At 43.2% G+C, this 16,950-nt stretch overlaps 1 protein-coding gene across 1 annotated transcript in view; it reads right to left on the bottom strand.

Annotated features, from left to right (window-relative positions):
- Sdk1 (sidekick cell adhesion molecule 1) overlaps positions 1-16,950 on the bottom strand; it is a 976,484-nt gene that overhangs the window by 609,456 nt on the left and 350,078 nt on the right. Inside the window, exons 3-4 of the mRNA XM_031338568.1 lie at positions 10,240-10,346; positions 6,982-7,129 (exon numbers count right to left, since the gene is read on the bottom strand). Coding sequence (XP_031194428.1) covers positions 6,982-7,129; positions 10,240-10,346 — 255 coding nt within the window. The remainder of the gene's footprint in view (positions 1-6,981; positions 7,130-10,239; positions 10,347-16,950) is intronic.

Below are 16,950 nucleotides of genomic sequence, written 5' to 3'. Positions count from 1 at the left end.
CACAGCAGAGTGGGGGACTCTGCAATCCAACAGTGCCAGCACTGCCTGGCTGTTGGCCTCTGCCCGCCTTCCTTCTCACCAGTAAATTCAGGATAATCGCAGTCCTCACTCACTGGCTGCTGTGAAGATTAAATGACTCATTATAAATAAAACACTTAAAACACTGCCTGGCAACTCCAAAATTGTTAATTATTATTATTATTAAATGTCATATTGAGACTATCATAGAAATTAGGCTGAATGAATGAAGCTAGACACAAAGGATTTTCATATTCAATGATTCCATTTATATGAAAGTCTAGAATAAGAAACAATCAGCAATCTATGGTAATTAGATTAGTTGGGAAGGGGAGCTAGAGGAGAAAGCACAAGGAGCTCCCTCCACTTGAACAGGAGGAGACTAAATTGGTGGGCACAGTTGCAAAAATTCATCTACCCATTGGCTGAAAATCTGTGTACTTCATATTAGCCAAATATAACTCAAAAGTGGCTGACATTTATTTGTGTGTGTGTGTGAGGGTTATGTGTGTGTGTGTGTGTGTGCAGATGGATGTACATTTATGCATGCATGGTATGGATGGATGGACCAACAGACCATATTTGGTGTCGGTCCTCAAGAGCTGTCTATCTTGCTCTTTGAGTCAGCGTCTCTCATGGGCCTGGAGTTCTCCAAGCAGGCTAGGGTGACCAGCCAGGGACCTCCGGAGAACTTCTGGCCTCTACCTCCACAGCACAGGGACTACGAGCCTCTTTCTATTTTATGTTTTTAAGGTGCATGCTGGGAATTGAACCCTGGTCCTCATGCTTGCAAAGCAAGCACATAATCAGCTGAGAGAATCTCCCCAAATATTAATACTCAGGAGTATTAATTAATACTCAGTATGAATTCAAAGGCGCTCTCTCCCTGGACGAGAACGCTGCTGTCCCTCCTTGGCCACGTGCTCTTAGCATCTTTTCCTACATGCTGCTCCCACATGAGACCATTGCCTCATCAGTGGCAGCACTTTTGAGACCTTGCTTTCCTCTTGGCACTGACCAAACAGACTGGTGCTCAGCATTGGGCAGATATTCAGAATCTAAGAACTCAGGGAAGGGAGAGAGGGGAAAAAAGAGAAGGAGAGAGGCAGAGGGAGATGCAGAAGTAGAGGAGGCAGTGGTTGTGGTTATGCACCAGCTTCCTATGCAAGCACAGAAAACTGAGTTATAAACACTTCCCTTGCACTTTCCTAAGCTTTTAAAACAAGAACCAATGGGGTAAAGGGGAGAAAAGTAACTTGCCCAAGACTGGAACCTGGGCTGGAGCCCCCATATTCTAGCCAGCTTGACTCATGCTACATAAGGCTCACTTCACAAGTATACACATGTTCTATAAACAGTCACAAAATGCCCATAAAACATAATATAAAAAAATTTTAAAGCACATTATTTTGAAAGCTCGGTTAACTATAAAAATATTATTACAACCAGATCTACTTCATGTGAGCACTGAGTTGTGGCTTCCAACACAAGTGCTAATTTCAACAGATCTTTCTTGGAGCAGCGGAAATGAAAATGGTAATAAGTTAATGGATGCCTGAGTATTTAAGCGTGGACAATTATGAGCCGGGCTGTTTGTACATCACCTGGGATGCTGTTTATTGCCCATACTTCACAGTCTGGATCGTTACTGGCAAGCCGTCTATCGCAAAGTCGGCTAGAGCTTTGAAATATTTAAACTATAAACTTCACATTTCTAGGAAAACATGTGTGCGGATGCCTGTGCTCACACATTCCTGTCAGGTAGACTACAGGATGCAATCTGAGCACAGAAACCTGCAATTAAGCAAAAGAATGGCACTGTACACACCAAGTTTTTGCATCCTAATCTGATAACTGCCGGCATGAATTACCTCCCAGGGGTAAGAGAAATGCTGTGTGGCATCCAGATTCACATTTCAAAGCTTGAAAAATAAAAGGAGGGGAAGAAAATAGATCTAAGCCAGGATAACACGGAGGACTTTCTGTTTTCGACTTAGACTACATTAATAAGACAAAGGCTGTCTTCAACTCTGACATGAGAAGACAGCAAATTAACTGTTTGGATCCAGTAAATCAAAAGAATAAACTTGCCTGTTTTTTTAATATCTTCTCAGATACATAAAACCCATAATCATCTATTCAAATTTCCCAGCATAACTTATCCTCGGTGCTTTCAGAACATCATCTGCCTTTCTGAGATGGTTTTCTGTGTCAACAGTCATTTGCTGTGCAGTGTGTTGCTTTTATGCCGCTCCCCTCCCTCTGGGGAAGTGAGGACGCCACCTGACATGTCTTGACTATTGCCCATCCATTCAACCCTGCAGGACTGAACTGCTGCCTTATATATTAGGCTATACAGTTATGGAGAGACATGTGTTTTCAGTAGTTATCACCCTGGGGGAAGCCCGGTTGTGATTAGAAAACACCCCAAGCAGAAAGGAGCCAGAGACTGGAAGGATTAACAGAAGATAGAATTGCAGGAGTGCTAATCTTAGTGCCTCCTCTTCTTTTAGGGGGTTGGCAGTGGTTCAAAGCAGGGTTTCTCTCTGTAGCCCTGGCTGTCCTGGAGCTTGCTCTGTAGACCAGGCTGGCCTCAAACTCACAAAGATCTGCTTGCCTCTGTCTCCTGAATGCTGGGATGAAAGTCATGAGTAGTCATGCCACCACCACCTGGCATGTGTCTACTCTTCTATGAGAGTTCTGACTAAAGCCATAAATCTTAAGAGGATGATGTAAGGAGCCCCCGAGCCTCTCTAAACAGGACCATTATAAGATAGTTACAATGAACCCCGTTAGCTGTCTCCATCTGTATAACAGAACCGGGTAGCCATTCTACTGAAACTGAGGAAAATGAGATCAAGGTCCCTGGAAGGCACAGGTCATAGGTTCTGGAATGGGAGTCTCATGGTTAAAGACTGAGGACAGGTTAAAAAAAAAAAAAAAGGAGCCTCCAGCAATTGGGTTCAAGCCAGCCCTAGGCTTCAGGCACTAACAATTGGCCACACTACTTACAAAGTCTCTCTCACCCTTTCCGTCCTTCTTCCCATCGACATCAATTCTTCATTGCATTTGCAACATTTCTTTCCTTTGCTGTATGATCTGTGCATTTACAAGCTCCAGGAGCGAAGGCTTTGGTATCCTTGGGATATTGTTAAGCTGTTGGTTTGCCCCATGCTCCCTGGGCCATGGGTACTTGTTACTTTACAATGCTTTCCTCTGCCATTCTGTACATACTAAAATAAAATTTCCCTATGGGGAGAGAGAGAGAGAGAGAAAGAGGGAGAGAGAGAGAGAGAGAGAGAGAGAGAGAGAGAGAGAGAGAGAGAGAGAGAGACAAAGCCAACCTCTCTAGACTTACCAGCTGATACATTGCAACTCCCTGGGCTTAGCCTACTGCTCCATGTATTTCATAGGTTTGCAAAGAGATTAATAGGCCAAGTTCAACCTAGACCTTGCATCTGATATATGCAACTATTTAACCATTGGCTGTGATTGTCCAAATGTAACTGTCCAAAAAGAATGGAAGAAACCACTACCATCTCAGAGTACACACATACACAAATACACATTACTTACCCCCATGCCCCCACTCACACACATACATACTCACATACCCCGACACTTCCCACAAGCACTCACTCACACATACATACACACAAACTCCCACACATACACATTCAGACACATGCTCACACATATACACACACACACACACACTCATATACTCACAATCACACATACATACACAAAAATACATCCTTGCACAAACTCACATTGCTCCCCCCTCTCTCACACTCACACTCACACACACACACATACATACATACAAACAGTCACTCACATACACTCACGGTCACACAAAGCACACATGCAAACTGCTTCTCCTAGAATTAAAATTATCTGCATGCTTCAGGAAACAATAACGTCATCCTACCAGATCTGCCAGGGTTTTTCTCCATCTCATAAATCCCACATCCAATCCAAAAGGAATTCCTGGTGATTCTATTCTTTCACTATCCTCATCTTTGACACTTCTCCCTACCGCTATCCAAACCCACACAAGCCGATGTTATTTCAAACTGAAAGCTGGGCTTCTAAATAAATGAGCAAAACCACCTGAAGCCATACGAGAAATGATCAAAAGCACGAGGCAAGCTCATCAAGTAACGCGAACAGGAGACTCAGCTTGATAGAGAGGCAAGCATGGGCTCTGGAGTCAGAACCAGGCCTCAGTCCTACTGCTGCGGCCTGTCAGCTGCGTGCCCTGGGGTGAGTTAGTATCTCTAAACTTCAGTTCTGATAGCTGTAAGTGAAGCTAATTATAAGTGCCCCAGAAGGCAATTCTGAGGATTACAGAAGATATGTTTCAAGTAGGTCCTCAATAAATAATAGCTGCTAGGATTATTAATAGACTATTTAACTAATACTTCAAGTTTGGAAACATTAGGGTTACTGTATCTTTTTATGAGAAAAAAAATCCACTTCATTATAAGCCCAAAGGTCAACTTTTAAAGGTCATAAAATAATGTTATAAAGAGTGGGGAGGTGGCTAGGGTGGCCCCCACAGAAAAGGTCTTCAGGAAGGGACCTCGAGTGCCAAGGCTGAAAGCCACTGCAGGTTCTTGACCTGTGCTCAGTTTCATGATGCACTTTGGGTTGAGTTCTCCAGACCTTGGACGCAGCCCTGGAGCAGATCGGATGTCCCCTGAGCTCCATGTGTGCAGCCACCTGGGTCAGAAGCAGACGTTTCTTAGGAGAAGTATATCTTGGAATGGTGTATAGACTGTTGGGGAACAGTACACGCATGCTGATTTATGACATCTCACACAGCAGGCACTCAGGAAATGTGGGGCGGTGATGAGGTGGAACATACAAAACTAAAGGACCTTGTAAGAGTGTAAATATCCATAATCGGCCCCGTACACCACGACGCTGCTGAGGCCGGAGGTTTATCAATAGTTTTATGCTTATAAACTGACTGTTTGATGGGACACTGTGTTAGAACTTTAATCACATCATCATTTTATCAGTTCATTAGGAATTCAATAGTCTTTAGCATGAATCTGCAAGTGAAAAAAAAAAAGCCATGAAATGATAAGTTATCTCAATGTAAAAGTCAAGACTTATTTCAATGGATGCCCTGTCATCTTATTTCAATGAAGGTTGTCTCAAAAGCATAGCTGGTTCACGCGGTTGATGTGTGAACCAACATGTATTTGTTTGCTACCAAGTAAATGAAAATGACCCCAACACCATAAACTGCCGGCCCCTGGTATTACGAGCTCCATGCCTGAGAAGAAGCCTAATGCAGCTTATCTTCTGAACCACACTGCTCTCAGAACCCCAGCATTCCCCCCACCTTCTCCTGCCTTCCTGTGCTCCTCCCATGCTCCACACTGGTCCTCCCAGAACATTTATCCCACACTGTATTTCAGCTGCTCTCTGCTCAGCAGAACAGTCTCCCACAACGATGAGAGATCGATCCTTCCTCTTTGTTTCACCCAGTCCCAAGAGACGTCTGTTATGATTGGAATCAATACAAAGGTGAATATCCAAGAAACTTCAGATATAGAAAAAAGGCTTAGCAGCAATGCCATTGAAAGGAATTGGTTTTTTCTTTTCTTTTCTTTTTTTTTTTTTACAAGAATTCTGAAGTATGCTTGTTGCATATAATTCTATTTTCTCCTATTTCTGACTGTCAAAATAGAAACATTTGGTAAGCAGGCCCATGCAGGGTTCAGATGTCAGGGTGGGATAACAGGTCTGCTGGGCTTATAGAGGGAGGTCTACAGTGCTCTGCTAAGGGGGAAAGTGGGTATAGCCCATAGTTAACTCCCACAATTCCATCTGAAACCCGCCTAGCAAATATCTCACACACATCCTTTCCAAACTGAACCTAGAACTTTTCCCCTCATGCATTCTTATCTGTGAGCAAGCACTTGGCAGCATAAATATTTGCCTTTTACCTCAAGCACATAGCAGTGTGCCATGATTCTTTTTGAAAATTTTTATTTTGAAGTTTTTATTGTTGCAATATTATCTTTCAGTTCTATTGCACGGTGCCCACTTAATACACAGCAAGGACTAGGAAGTCAGTTCCGTGAGTAAAGTAACTGACTCACAAATGTGAGAACCTGAGTTTAGATGCCCAGATCCAATGCAGAGCTGGGCACAGATGCATGTGCCTACCCCCAGAGAGTCTCTCTGAGATAGGAGATGGGAATAGCTCATGGGATAGCCTGGTATACATGGTGGCAAAAAAGACTCTGTCTCAAACAAGGTGGATGAAGAGGATCACCAAGATTATCCTCTGCTCTACACACACACTCCCTCAGGATAAAGAAAAACTATGAATTCAATGTTCTTTTGAATCACTAAAAGCTCCCAGTGGGGAAAACTTGCCTGATACTCAACATGTAACTTGAATGTGGGACGTGCAGGAAGACCTTGAGATAGACCTTAACCGTGTGATTAGCAATAGATGGACGAGCCCCTAATTGGACAAAAGCAGATAAAACCATCATGGAAGAATGAAAGGGTAAGGAGAAATAAGCAGTAATTGTGCTTTCTCGTCACAGAAAGCAGTATCAGAGGTGAGGCTCAGGGGAAAGCAGAGGGGACCCACAACTGAGTAAGAAAATACCAGGCCTGGGTAAATGAGGCAAAACATAATTCAGGGGTGACAGCACTAAGGCGTACTTAAGATCAGAGAGGATGAGCCTCAGGGTCGAGAGGAGACCTTAGGTTCAGGATGTGCAACAAGCAGACAGCCACAGTGCAAGGCTACTTGCTTAAATGGCTTAAAAACAGGCAAGCCAGTCGGCAGACAAGCAGCTGCTCCGTAGGGAAGCGTCCACACTTGATGAGGCTTCCCAGCCACTGGCCACTTAGCGATCCATTCCCTCCCTAAGAGCATGGTACAGGCACGTGCAATGAATTACGTCTGCCTTCGGAGCAACTTACATTCTGCTGCTTGGAATAATCTTGTGTCCTTCTCTGAACCATGTCACTTGCGGTCTGGGGCAGCTGACGATAGGCAGTAAGTTGAGAAGTGCTGCGTGCCCTTGAGAGACTGTTTTCCTCTGGTCTGTGTCCATGAAGTTCCCCATATCTGCAGAGAAAATTTAGACTTTTAAGTTCTGGAGCATGCTACTTTTTGAGGGGGGAGGAGAGGTCAGAGAGGGAAATAGCTATATTTTACAGTGAAGTTGGTGCTACCACCACACTTAATAAGGTGACAAGTGAGAGCGAACGGCAGTACTGACAAGTGTGGATGCCACCGTGAGAGAGAGGAGTATTGGCTGAGCCACGTGCCTCTAAAGCAGCCACAGGGCCCTCATCAGTGAGGCCACTGGCCTTTGTCACACTGCAGTAATGTAATGGCAGCTCACAGTTGATTGTAACACTAAAAAAAAAAAAAAAAAAAAATTCTGGAAGGCATCCCAGGTCCCATGAAGCAGTTTTTACAGAGCTCCAGTACAATGCCCCTGAATGCCCTGCAGGTACCCTCCCCTGCCTGGGTCTCCTCATCTACCTCCTCATCTCGGGGGACACTGTCTCTTCTCACAAGGCTTTGGAAACCAATGGTTTTCAACCCTTAGGGAGTTCACAGAGAATTCTCTTGCCTGCCCCTACACTGATGACATAGCATGGGGCAGTTATTGTTTTACTGATTAAAACAACTAAAAGAAGTGAGGACCCAGCCATTAGACTGTAGATTAGAAAGGCTCCCTTTTAAACTGGGAACCTGAAATATTAAAACTATTTCTATGTTGTGATCCCATACCGCTCATATATACAGATATTTCCACACTATATTTTTGTGTGTAGTAATGTGTGTGTGTGTGTGTATGTGTGTGTTCCCATGAATATTCAAGTATGTATGTGGGGGGGTGAACACACACACGATGTGTATGTATGTCCATATAGAGGCCAGAAGATGATCATGTATCTGCCTTGATCAATTTCCGTGTGTTGTTTGAGATAATGTCCATCACTGAACTGGAGGTTGATAATTAGTCAGATGGGCTAGCTAGCAAGCCCCAGAGATTTTCCTATAATTACCTACCCAGTGCTAAGCTTGGCTCTGGTTTTATAGGTGGGTGCTGGGATCCAAACTTGGTTCCTCGAGCTTGTGGAACAAGCACTTTAATGACTGAGTAATCCCTTAGCCACTGTATATCCATCCATCCATCCATCCATCCATCCATCCATCCATTCTGTCTGTCTTTCTTTTCTTTTCCTTTCTTTTTCTTTGATGCAGTCTCACTATGTAATTCTGGCTGGCCTAGAAACCACTATGTAAACTAGAACTTACAGAGATCTGTCTTTTGAGTAATGGGATTAAAGGTGTGTGCTAACCACACTTGACCACCATATATTAACTACATCTCATTTTTAGATTTTTCTATGAAAGAATGCTATCATCTGTAGCGTTATCTTTAAAAGCTATTTTCTATGTGACAGGAAACACTATGAAAGCATAGACGGAAGAGCTATGTAACACTGGGGAAGACACCCTTGCCTATGTGAATGTAAGGGAAGACCACACACACTGTCAGAATGAGAGACAAAGGGTGGGACCAAGGGCATGGACAACTACCCGAAGCCCATACTTCATAAATACGATGTAGTGCACTATAATCAATTCCAGGCTCTTAACTTACTCAAATATGGTTTGGGTATCGATCCACATTCTATTTATTATGTTTTCAATTTTTCTATTGAATAAAAGTTCTGAATTATTCCGTAGATAAATTTGGCAGTGGCTTCATCTTCAACAAACCAGAAAGATTGATGCCTCCCTTGAGGCTTAAGTAATAGCTAAACACTAGAATATGGGGACCTCCCCCCCCCCCCCCCCCCCCCCCCCCCCCCGTCGCATCAGTGATTATCATAGGAGAGTGAGATAGTTTCATATTACTATATGCTAACATAAAGCTATGGATTGCCAGTGGGGCCAAAATTAGAAACAGCAATCTTAAAACCACCAGAACAGAAGAGACACACTATAGTGTGGCCTCAAACCTGGGGCATCCTATAATGTAAAATTTCAGAATGTTCTTTAGCTTATTTTTAAACAAGACATTTTGGTAGTAGTTGCAACCACACTGAATCAGACAGTCCACTGGACAGATCCTCTTCTTCAAAGACTGCCAATCATAGGGAAAGAGCATGTGCACTGGCCAGATCTCCTGCCCCTAAAGACTTCATGAGAGTCAAGGTCTCTGCCCTTTGATGGTGCCTTCTTTTAAAAGTTTTGTTCCCCAAAATGGGTCTGCTGGATAAAGAATAGGTCACTACAACATTAATGACAGCCAGGGCATGACTATCAAATCCATTGAGCAGTAAAATATCTTCACAACAGGTTATGGAGAAGAAGCAAGGGAATCTGACTTCAGTTTGGTTCAGCTTTTCATTCTAACATATTTAAATCCCTATACCTGCAAGCTGATGGAAGTTGGTTTTCACAGAGCACCTTTCTTACCCCTCCTCCTGCTCTCACAGGTTTGGGAAATCCTGAATCTTTTCAGTTGGAAAACAAAGCAATTCCTCACCTGGGTCCCCAAGTTTGGTTTTAGATTTTAAAAATTCTATCTACTTATCTATCTATCTATCTATCTATCTATCTATCTATCTATCTATCTATCTATCCATCCATCCATCCATCCATCCATCCATCTGTGTGTTTATGAGTGTGTTTGTGAGCATGTGCCATAGGACATGTGTAATCATGGTCATGTAAAGGTCAGACGTCATTTTGCAGAAATTTGTTTCTCATTTTGCCATGTAGATCCTGCAGATGGACTTCAAGAGGTCATCAGCTTTAGTGGCAAGGGTCTTCACCTACTAAGATATTTTGCCAGTCCTACTTCCAATTTTAGCCATAATCCCATATTATTAATTATATTCATTCATTCATTCATAAGCAATGTCTTACGGTTGCTCCATCTGGCATTAAACTCACTATATAGTCAAGAATCATCTTGAACTTCTGATCTTCTTGCCTCTACTGCCCAGGTTGGTGCTATGGTTAGAATATAGGGCATTATCCAAGCTAGGCAAGCTGTCTGCCAATTGAATTAACACCCCCAGCCTGTATTACACTGTTGTTTTATAGGAACCGAGGACACGTATCAATTGCTGCAACAGAGAGATGCTCCCCAGTGCTGCTACAACTCTATTCATCACCTAAGGCCCCTCCTTGCCCCGCACACGTACATGCTACTTGAATTTCTGATTTTCTCTGCAAGAGAGCTCCCATCCTGTTCCGCACCACACAGCGGTAAAACCCGGCGTCCAGCTTCTGCAAAGAGGGGATGATATACCTGCAAAATGCCAAAAAGACATGTCAGTGGTTGAGCCTAGAAAGAGCAAGGGCATCCCTTCCATAAGATGCTCAAGTAGATGGTTCTCTGGTACTGAAGACATACCCAAGCCCCACCAACCCCCAAAGAGACTACTGAGTTTACTTCACTCACACCCCAAATCCAATGAGGCTGCAGATTTTTACATGGAGTCAGACCTGTGTCAGCACAGGGTTATGCATGAATTAGGTTTTCCTATGCTGTTGTGGTTGGAATATGTAATGTCCCCATAGGCTCACTTGTTCGAACACTTAGTTCCCCGTAGGTGGTGCCAGTTCAGAAGGTTGAGCAACCTTTAGAGGATGCAAATTCACTGAAGAAAGCCAATTACTGGGGAGTCAGGTCTTGAGGTTTTACAGCAGGCCCCACTTGCTATTTACTCTGCTTTTGGACTGCCAATGCAACGTGACCAGCTACCTCTAGCTCCTGATGCCGTGCCTTCTCTGTCACGTCAGACTGTTTCCTTCAGAACTGTGAGCCAAAAGAAACTTTCCCTCCCTTGGGCAGCTTTTTGTCAGGTATCTGAGAATGTTAAGTAACTTGTGGTCAGAGCTATTAAAGCAGACTTGTCAATGTAAGAAAATAACACATTCTCATGCTGTGAAACATCGGAGTATCTAGACATAATTTCGGGAACAACTCCTTCACACAAAGCCTGTGTCACTCTGTACTGAAGACCGCTGCCACCTTCAGGATGAGCTGTGGTTGTCCTTTGGCAAAGTGGGCTCAGGACCAGAACAGTCTTATCTCCACCCCAGTGCAGATGTCTCTTAGCATAATGAATGCTCCTCCATTTCTCCTTCTTCGTGTGCCTGACACTGAGAATAACTTTGTCTTCTCAGGTGACAGACAAAGTCTCGGATGTCATCATTTACCTTGAGTAATAATGACTGATTCTAGTTCCCATTCCTGGGACTGTAATAATCCCTCACACCCCATACCTCCCTAAAGGCCTCATCAGCAATTCACAGATCAGTATGAGACACGGTTTCTATGACAGTCCTACTGTGAGCATAACAGCAGTTTTGTAAGTCAGGATGTTTGAAACCTATAAGCAAGTTAATGATCACTGTTTAGAATCCAACAGCTCCTAAGCCCAGACCTGAGATGGATCATAGACCATGTTCACAAATAAACTGAGGACAAACTTTGTGCAAACCATCTGTCTGATAAAGGGTTAATATTTAAAATTATAGGAGCTCCCTAAAACTGAGAAGGGAGAAATCTGAAGAAGGAAAATGGTCAAGGCGTTTGCGAGAAGGTACTCAGCACATTCACGTCTGGAAAATACAAACCCCAATCATCTTAAAACAGTACCACCCAGCACCTAAGAAACCTAAGAATAAAGAACAAACCGTGCTAAGGATGGAGAGAAGGGAACAGCTTTGTCAGTGCTGCTGGACATGTAAATGGAGACACTACCACAGAATAGAGTGTTCTTTGCAAAATTAAAACTGGAACTACTTTAGACTCAACCCTGCTTCTCTGAAAGGGAACAGTGATGGTTTGTATATGCTTGGCCAAGGGAGTGGCACTATTAGGAGATGCGGCCTTGTTGGATTAGGTATGTCACTATGAGCGTGGGCTTTAATACCTTCATCCTAGCTGCCTGGAAGCCAGTCTTCTCTTAGCTGCCTTCAGAACAGGAAGCTGAACTCTCAGCTTCTCCAGCCCCATGTTTGCCTGGTCACTGCCATGTTCCCACCTTGATGATAATGGACTGAACCTGTAGGCCAGGCCCAATTAAATGTTGTCCTTTATAAGAGTTGCTTTGGTCATGGTGTCTCTTCACAGCAGCAAAACCCTAACTAAGACAGGAAATGAAATTAAGGATATGAAAATACTGAAGTCCATGTTCACTGATAGTCCATACCACACAAGCTCTAGGAAAAACCCAAGGATCTGTCAGCACAGGAACAAATGAAACACAGTATATGCACAAAAGAAAACACTATATAGCCTGAAACTAAGAAAGCCAGGTTTCCCCTAAGAACAGAAATGGACCTGGCAGACACTATGCTCACTGAAAGAAGCTGGTCAAAGGAGAAACAGCATGTAATGGTGACAGCAGAGTAGGCAGAGTAGGGGAGGAGGCCATGCCAAAGAAAATCAACTTCAGTTAAACAAAGTGAAAAGTCATGCACAGCATAAAGTACACAGCTAGTAATATGGTATTGTGCATTCAAGGTTGACCAAGAGACCATCAAGGACAATTCTTTCCTTCTACCTTTCCATGGGCTTCAGTGATTGATTTCAGGCCAAAAAGCTTGTGTGGCAAGGATCTTTACCCGCTGAGCATCTTGCCACACAAGATGTTCTTCTTACATAAAAATACTGCTGAAAGAACAAGGGTGCAAGGGATGAAGAGGCAGTTGTGGTGGTGATGTAAGGGCATATACTCATCCCTAACTCACTGGGTTATGTGCACTACACATGGACAGCGTGTTAGATGCCTACTGTATAATATTAAAATACATCAAGTGGGCTGAGGAGATGGCTTAACATTACAAGCATGAGGACCTGAGTTCATGTCCCCAGAACCTACCAAGAAGGCTATGTATGGTTGCACATACCTGTAACACTAGTGTTAAGTGTGCAGTGTATACAGGAGGACCCGCGGTCACAGCCCCAAAACTCTCCAAGAAGACTGTGGATAGCTGCATTCACCTATAACCCCAGGGTTGATAAGGGCAGAGGCAAGAAGGTTTCTAAGGCTTTCTGGCCACAAACTTCAATCCATAGTCATTGAGAGAGGTCCTGTCTCAAGCTATGAGGAGGAGATGATAAAGTGATGGAGCAGGACACCTGCATCTTACCCTGGCCTCTGTGTACACTCACATTTGTACAAACACTAAACTAAATAACATAAAATGAGATATATGGGTCAGGGGTATAGCTCAGTGGTAGGGTGCTCACTTCTCAGGTCCAAAGTCTGTCCTATCCAAAAGGTTTAAATAAATACAACATGTTGGTTCACACTGTAAGAGAACAAAGAAAACTACCATCTCTGAATGAAGAAATAAAGAGTAAGACTTGAGGCCTGGGTCCCTTTCACACTGGGAAGGTGGGGGTCATACTGAGGGGAGCTTGAGTATACACAAACTCCGTAACATCTGAAAGTCATGGTGGAGCTCTCCCTTAACAAGAGTGATGTCCTGGCTGGGGCTGTCTATCTTCTGAAGACATGTCTTCTTACAGTCAGAACAATCTTAAAACAACTCAGGGAAGAGACAAAGTATTAGTGGGTTCTATTTGCTTGGTACCAAGTAAACCTAGATACATTGATATTCAACTAATCATTCATCTTTTTTATTCAAGTATGTCCAATTAGTCACCCCAGAGAAGGAACCCAGAGGAATGATTTTAAGTGAACGAAACCCTTGGACAATGTGGGCAATTCAGCAGTGAGAAAATATTAATCACAGTGAGTCTCCCTCTGATAACCTTGCGGTGGTCCTGTGGCAGGACTCATAAAATCTTTTATGATAAGAAGAAATATTGCTGAGCATTAATCTTAAAAAACTCTGTTCTATTATGAGGAACAGTTCATCCCAAACAAAATTAATTAGTGAAGACAATCAGAATAATACCAAACCGGGCACAAAGAGCCAATGCCGTGTATTTAAATTACAAATCAGACTGGAAGGCTGCGTGCTTTGATTGTTGTATACTATGATTGCAGCGACGAGGGTTCTGAGATCAGGTTAAAGCAAAATCAACAGAAGTTGTTTAGAAGAGCTTGAGGACAGGTCACTGCAGCACTGGAAAGCCACAAGGACAAGTTGATCACGGCGACTTAACCACGCTTACATAATTGTTACCCATTCTACTTTTTTCCCTTTTTAAGTATCCTGCATAGATGTAAAATTCTTATGAATTTCTACAATAATCTTATATGCTAATGCACAAAAATAGCATTGCTTTCAAACAACAGGAAGAGGCAGATAGCAAACTGAGAATTAGGCATATGCTGCTGTGTGCTGTCTCAGAGGATAATGTCGCACCAGGGGAAAATATACAAAAGCGTTGTGAAGTCCCCCACCTCTTACCGGAATTCCTGCATAAGTTATGTTCACCTAACAGATGGGAGTGTTAGTTGTAAGCCACTGTTTATAAACACACATTTTGAAGCAGGGAAAGTTTCCTGGCTCATTATAGGAAGGTATGATAAAATTGTGGTACCATATGTTGCTCAAACACAAGCATCTCTTGCTCCTATCTGGACAACACTGAGCCAGTGTGTGAATGGGAAACACCAAGGTGGGTTCGGATAGGCTAACACATCACTCTCCAAGACAGCAGACCACCAGATCCCATCAGTGCCAGCGATGAGAGGGCCATGTCAGGGGGACATACATCAGCCATCAATGATACTTTAAACCTCCAATAGAACTACCCAAGGCTTTCTCTAGAAAGCATCTTCAGATCCATTCCCACCCAACAGTAAATTTTGAACTAGGCCAGGATGGAAAATCAACACAAAGTCTGCCCAGGATCTGAACCTTTCACTTGTTTGCACACTACTGTAAGAACTTGTCTCAGAGAAGAAAAGACCACACTCACTAATGCTAGGCTCACTCCAGAGCACAGAGACATCGCATAGCCAAGTCAGCACTGCTGCTAGGGGCTGCAGCTGCATCAGAACTGGCCTAAGATCTGACAGGTGAGGTGAGAAACAAGGCAGAGGCTGGACATGATGGTGACCGGACATGACAGTTATGGTGAGACTGTGAATACGACATGGGATGCAGCACTGTGGTTGTGGAACATGGTAGTGAGGGGACCTGGAAGTGATGGGGTACAGCGATGGTAGGATTTCAAAATGGTGGAGACAAGGTGGTGGAAATGATGGTGGTAGAGGCATGGCAGAAGAAGGGATGGGACAGTGGTGAAGACACAGGTGTGGTAGTAAGACATGCATATTTATGGTGGGACATGGCGGTGGTGAGACACAGTGACACCTGGACAAGTAGAGCAAAGAAAGTATTTGATGGCCACTGGGGCAGTAGCTCACATCAGGGTGCTCAGTGTGAGTCCCTCAGCAGACTGGCTTCTGGCATGACTGTGGTACTGGGGGCAGACAGGTCATTTCACTCCACTCTGCCTAGCCTCCAGTGGCCCCACAATTTTAAGGATGCTCCACTATTTGTTCAAAAGCACAACTCACCTGAGATAGTAACAATAGTTTGTTTTTGGGATTCGAGTCTGCTCAGAATCGACTCCAAATACAACCAAAACAACTAAAGGGAAGATTAAAATGAAAAATAAACTAGCAATGACCATGGCCTCCTGCTGAACTACCTCTGAGCTACATCGATAGAGAGTCAAAAAAGCATGGGGGTCGGGGAGGGGCATGTCTAGGACAAATTAGGCTACTAAATGGATTTTTTTCTGGAAAAGAACTGTTGTATCTCTAGAAATGTATTTTAAAATATGAATTACATCTGCTTCACAGATATTCCCAACAAGAAGATATTAGGACCGAGAATATTCATCAGAGTAATAAGACCACACCTCCAGAACAAAGTCAGATCTACATATCTCTTGATAGTCAGGAACTATACACATAATTCTGGGTGGGGATGTAGCTCAGTTCATGGGAGGCCTGCCTAGCAAGTACAAAGTCACATGTTTGATCCCAAGCACCACATAAACCAGGTAGGGTGCCACACCCCATAATTGACAAACTTGGGGCTGGGGAATGTAAGCAGGAAGATCAGGAGTTCAAGTCATCCTTGGCTACATAGAAGATCCCAGTTAGCCTGGGCTAAGAACTCTGCCAACCAACCAACCAACCAACCAATCAATAAAATACTACTGCTAATATTGATGATAAGAAAATAAAAATTTGGGGTTAGGGATATAGCGTAGTGATTTAGTACTTGCCTAGCATGTATGAGACTCTAGTAAAATTTGAAAAAGAAAACAATAAGGAAGTGAACTAATGAGGTGAGAGAATCCCTAAGTGGTAGGAGGAGGCTTCCCTATTATCCGTAAGGCACAGACTCAAGCCGCAGAACCACACAAAAAGTCTGCAATCTACAAGCACAATTTTATGCTAGTATGATACCTATTTTACATGAATAACTACCAGGTTTTCTAAGCTTTTATGACTCAGATGAACATTCTATCTTCATACTTAAACAGAGGGTTAGGGGACAGGCAGTAAAAGCCAGCACCTCCTCATCTCGGCAAGGTTAGATGTGAATTATGTCTTCAATTTTATTTTTATAAATTTCCTGTATTAAACTTTAAAAAACAATAATCCAAAGTGGAATGAGTCTGTAGCTGACTGTTTCCTCAAGCAAAATAATGATGAAAAAAATCTACGGAGGAATTTGATAAGAAAATAGATGCACAGCTTTGAAGGTGTGCTTGACTGACAGGTCATACACACTGGGCAAGTTCAAGGTTATGTCCTTTGAAGAATTAAATTATGAATATGAAGATAAAGTGGACAGAACAGGGAAGAATGAGTCAGGAACCCTGAACTGGCCAAAATTACTCTGTGTGTGTATGTGTGTGAGTGAGAGAGAGAGAGAGAGAGAGAGAGAGAGAGAGAGAG

This window comes from Mastomys coucha, unplaced genomic scaffold (assembly GCF_008632895.1).
Source record: "Mastomys coucha isolate ucsf_1 unplaced genomic scaffold, UCSF_Mcou_1 pScaffold22, whole genome shotgun sequence".
NCBI lineage: Eukaryota > Metazoa > Chordata > Mammalia > Rodentia > Muridae > Mastomys > Mastomys coucha.
This window is presented reverse-complemented; position numbering and strand designations above follow the sequence as displayed.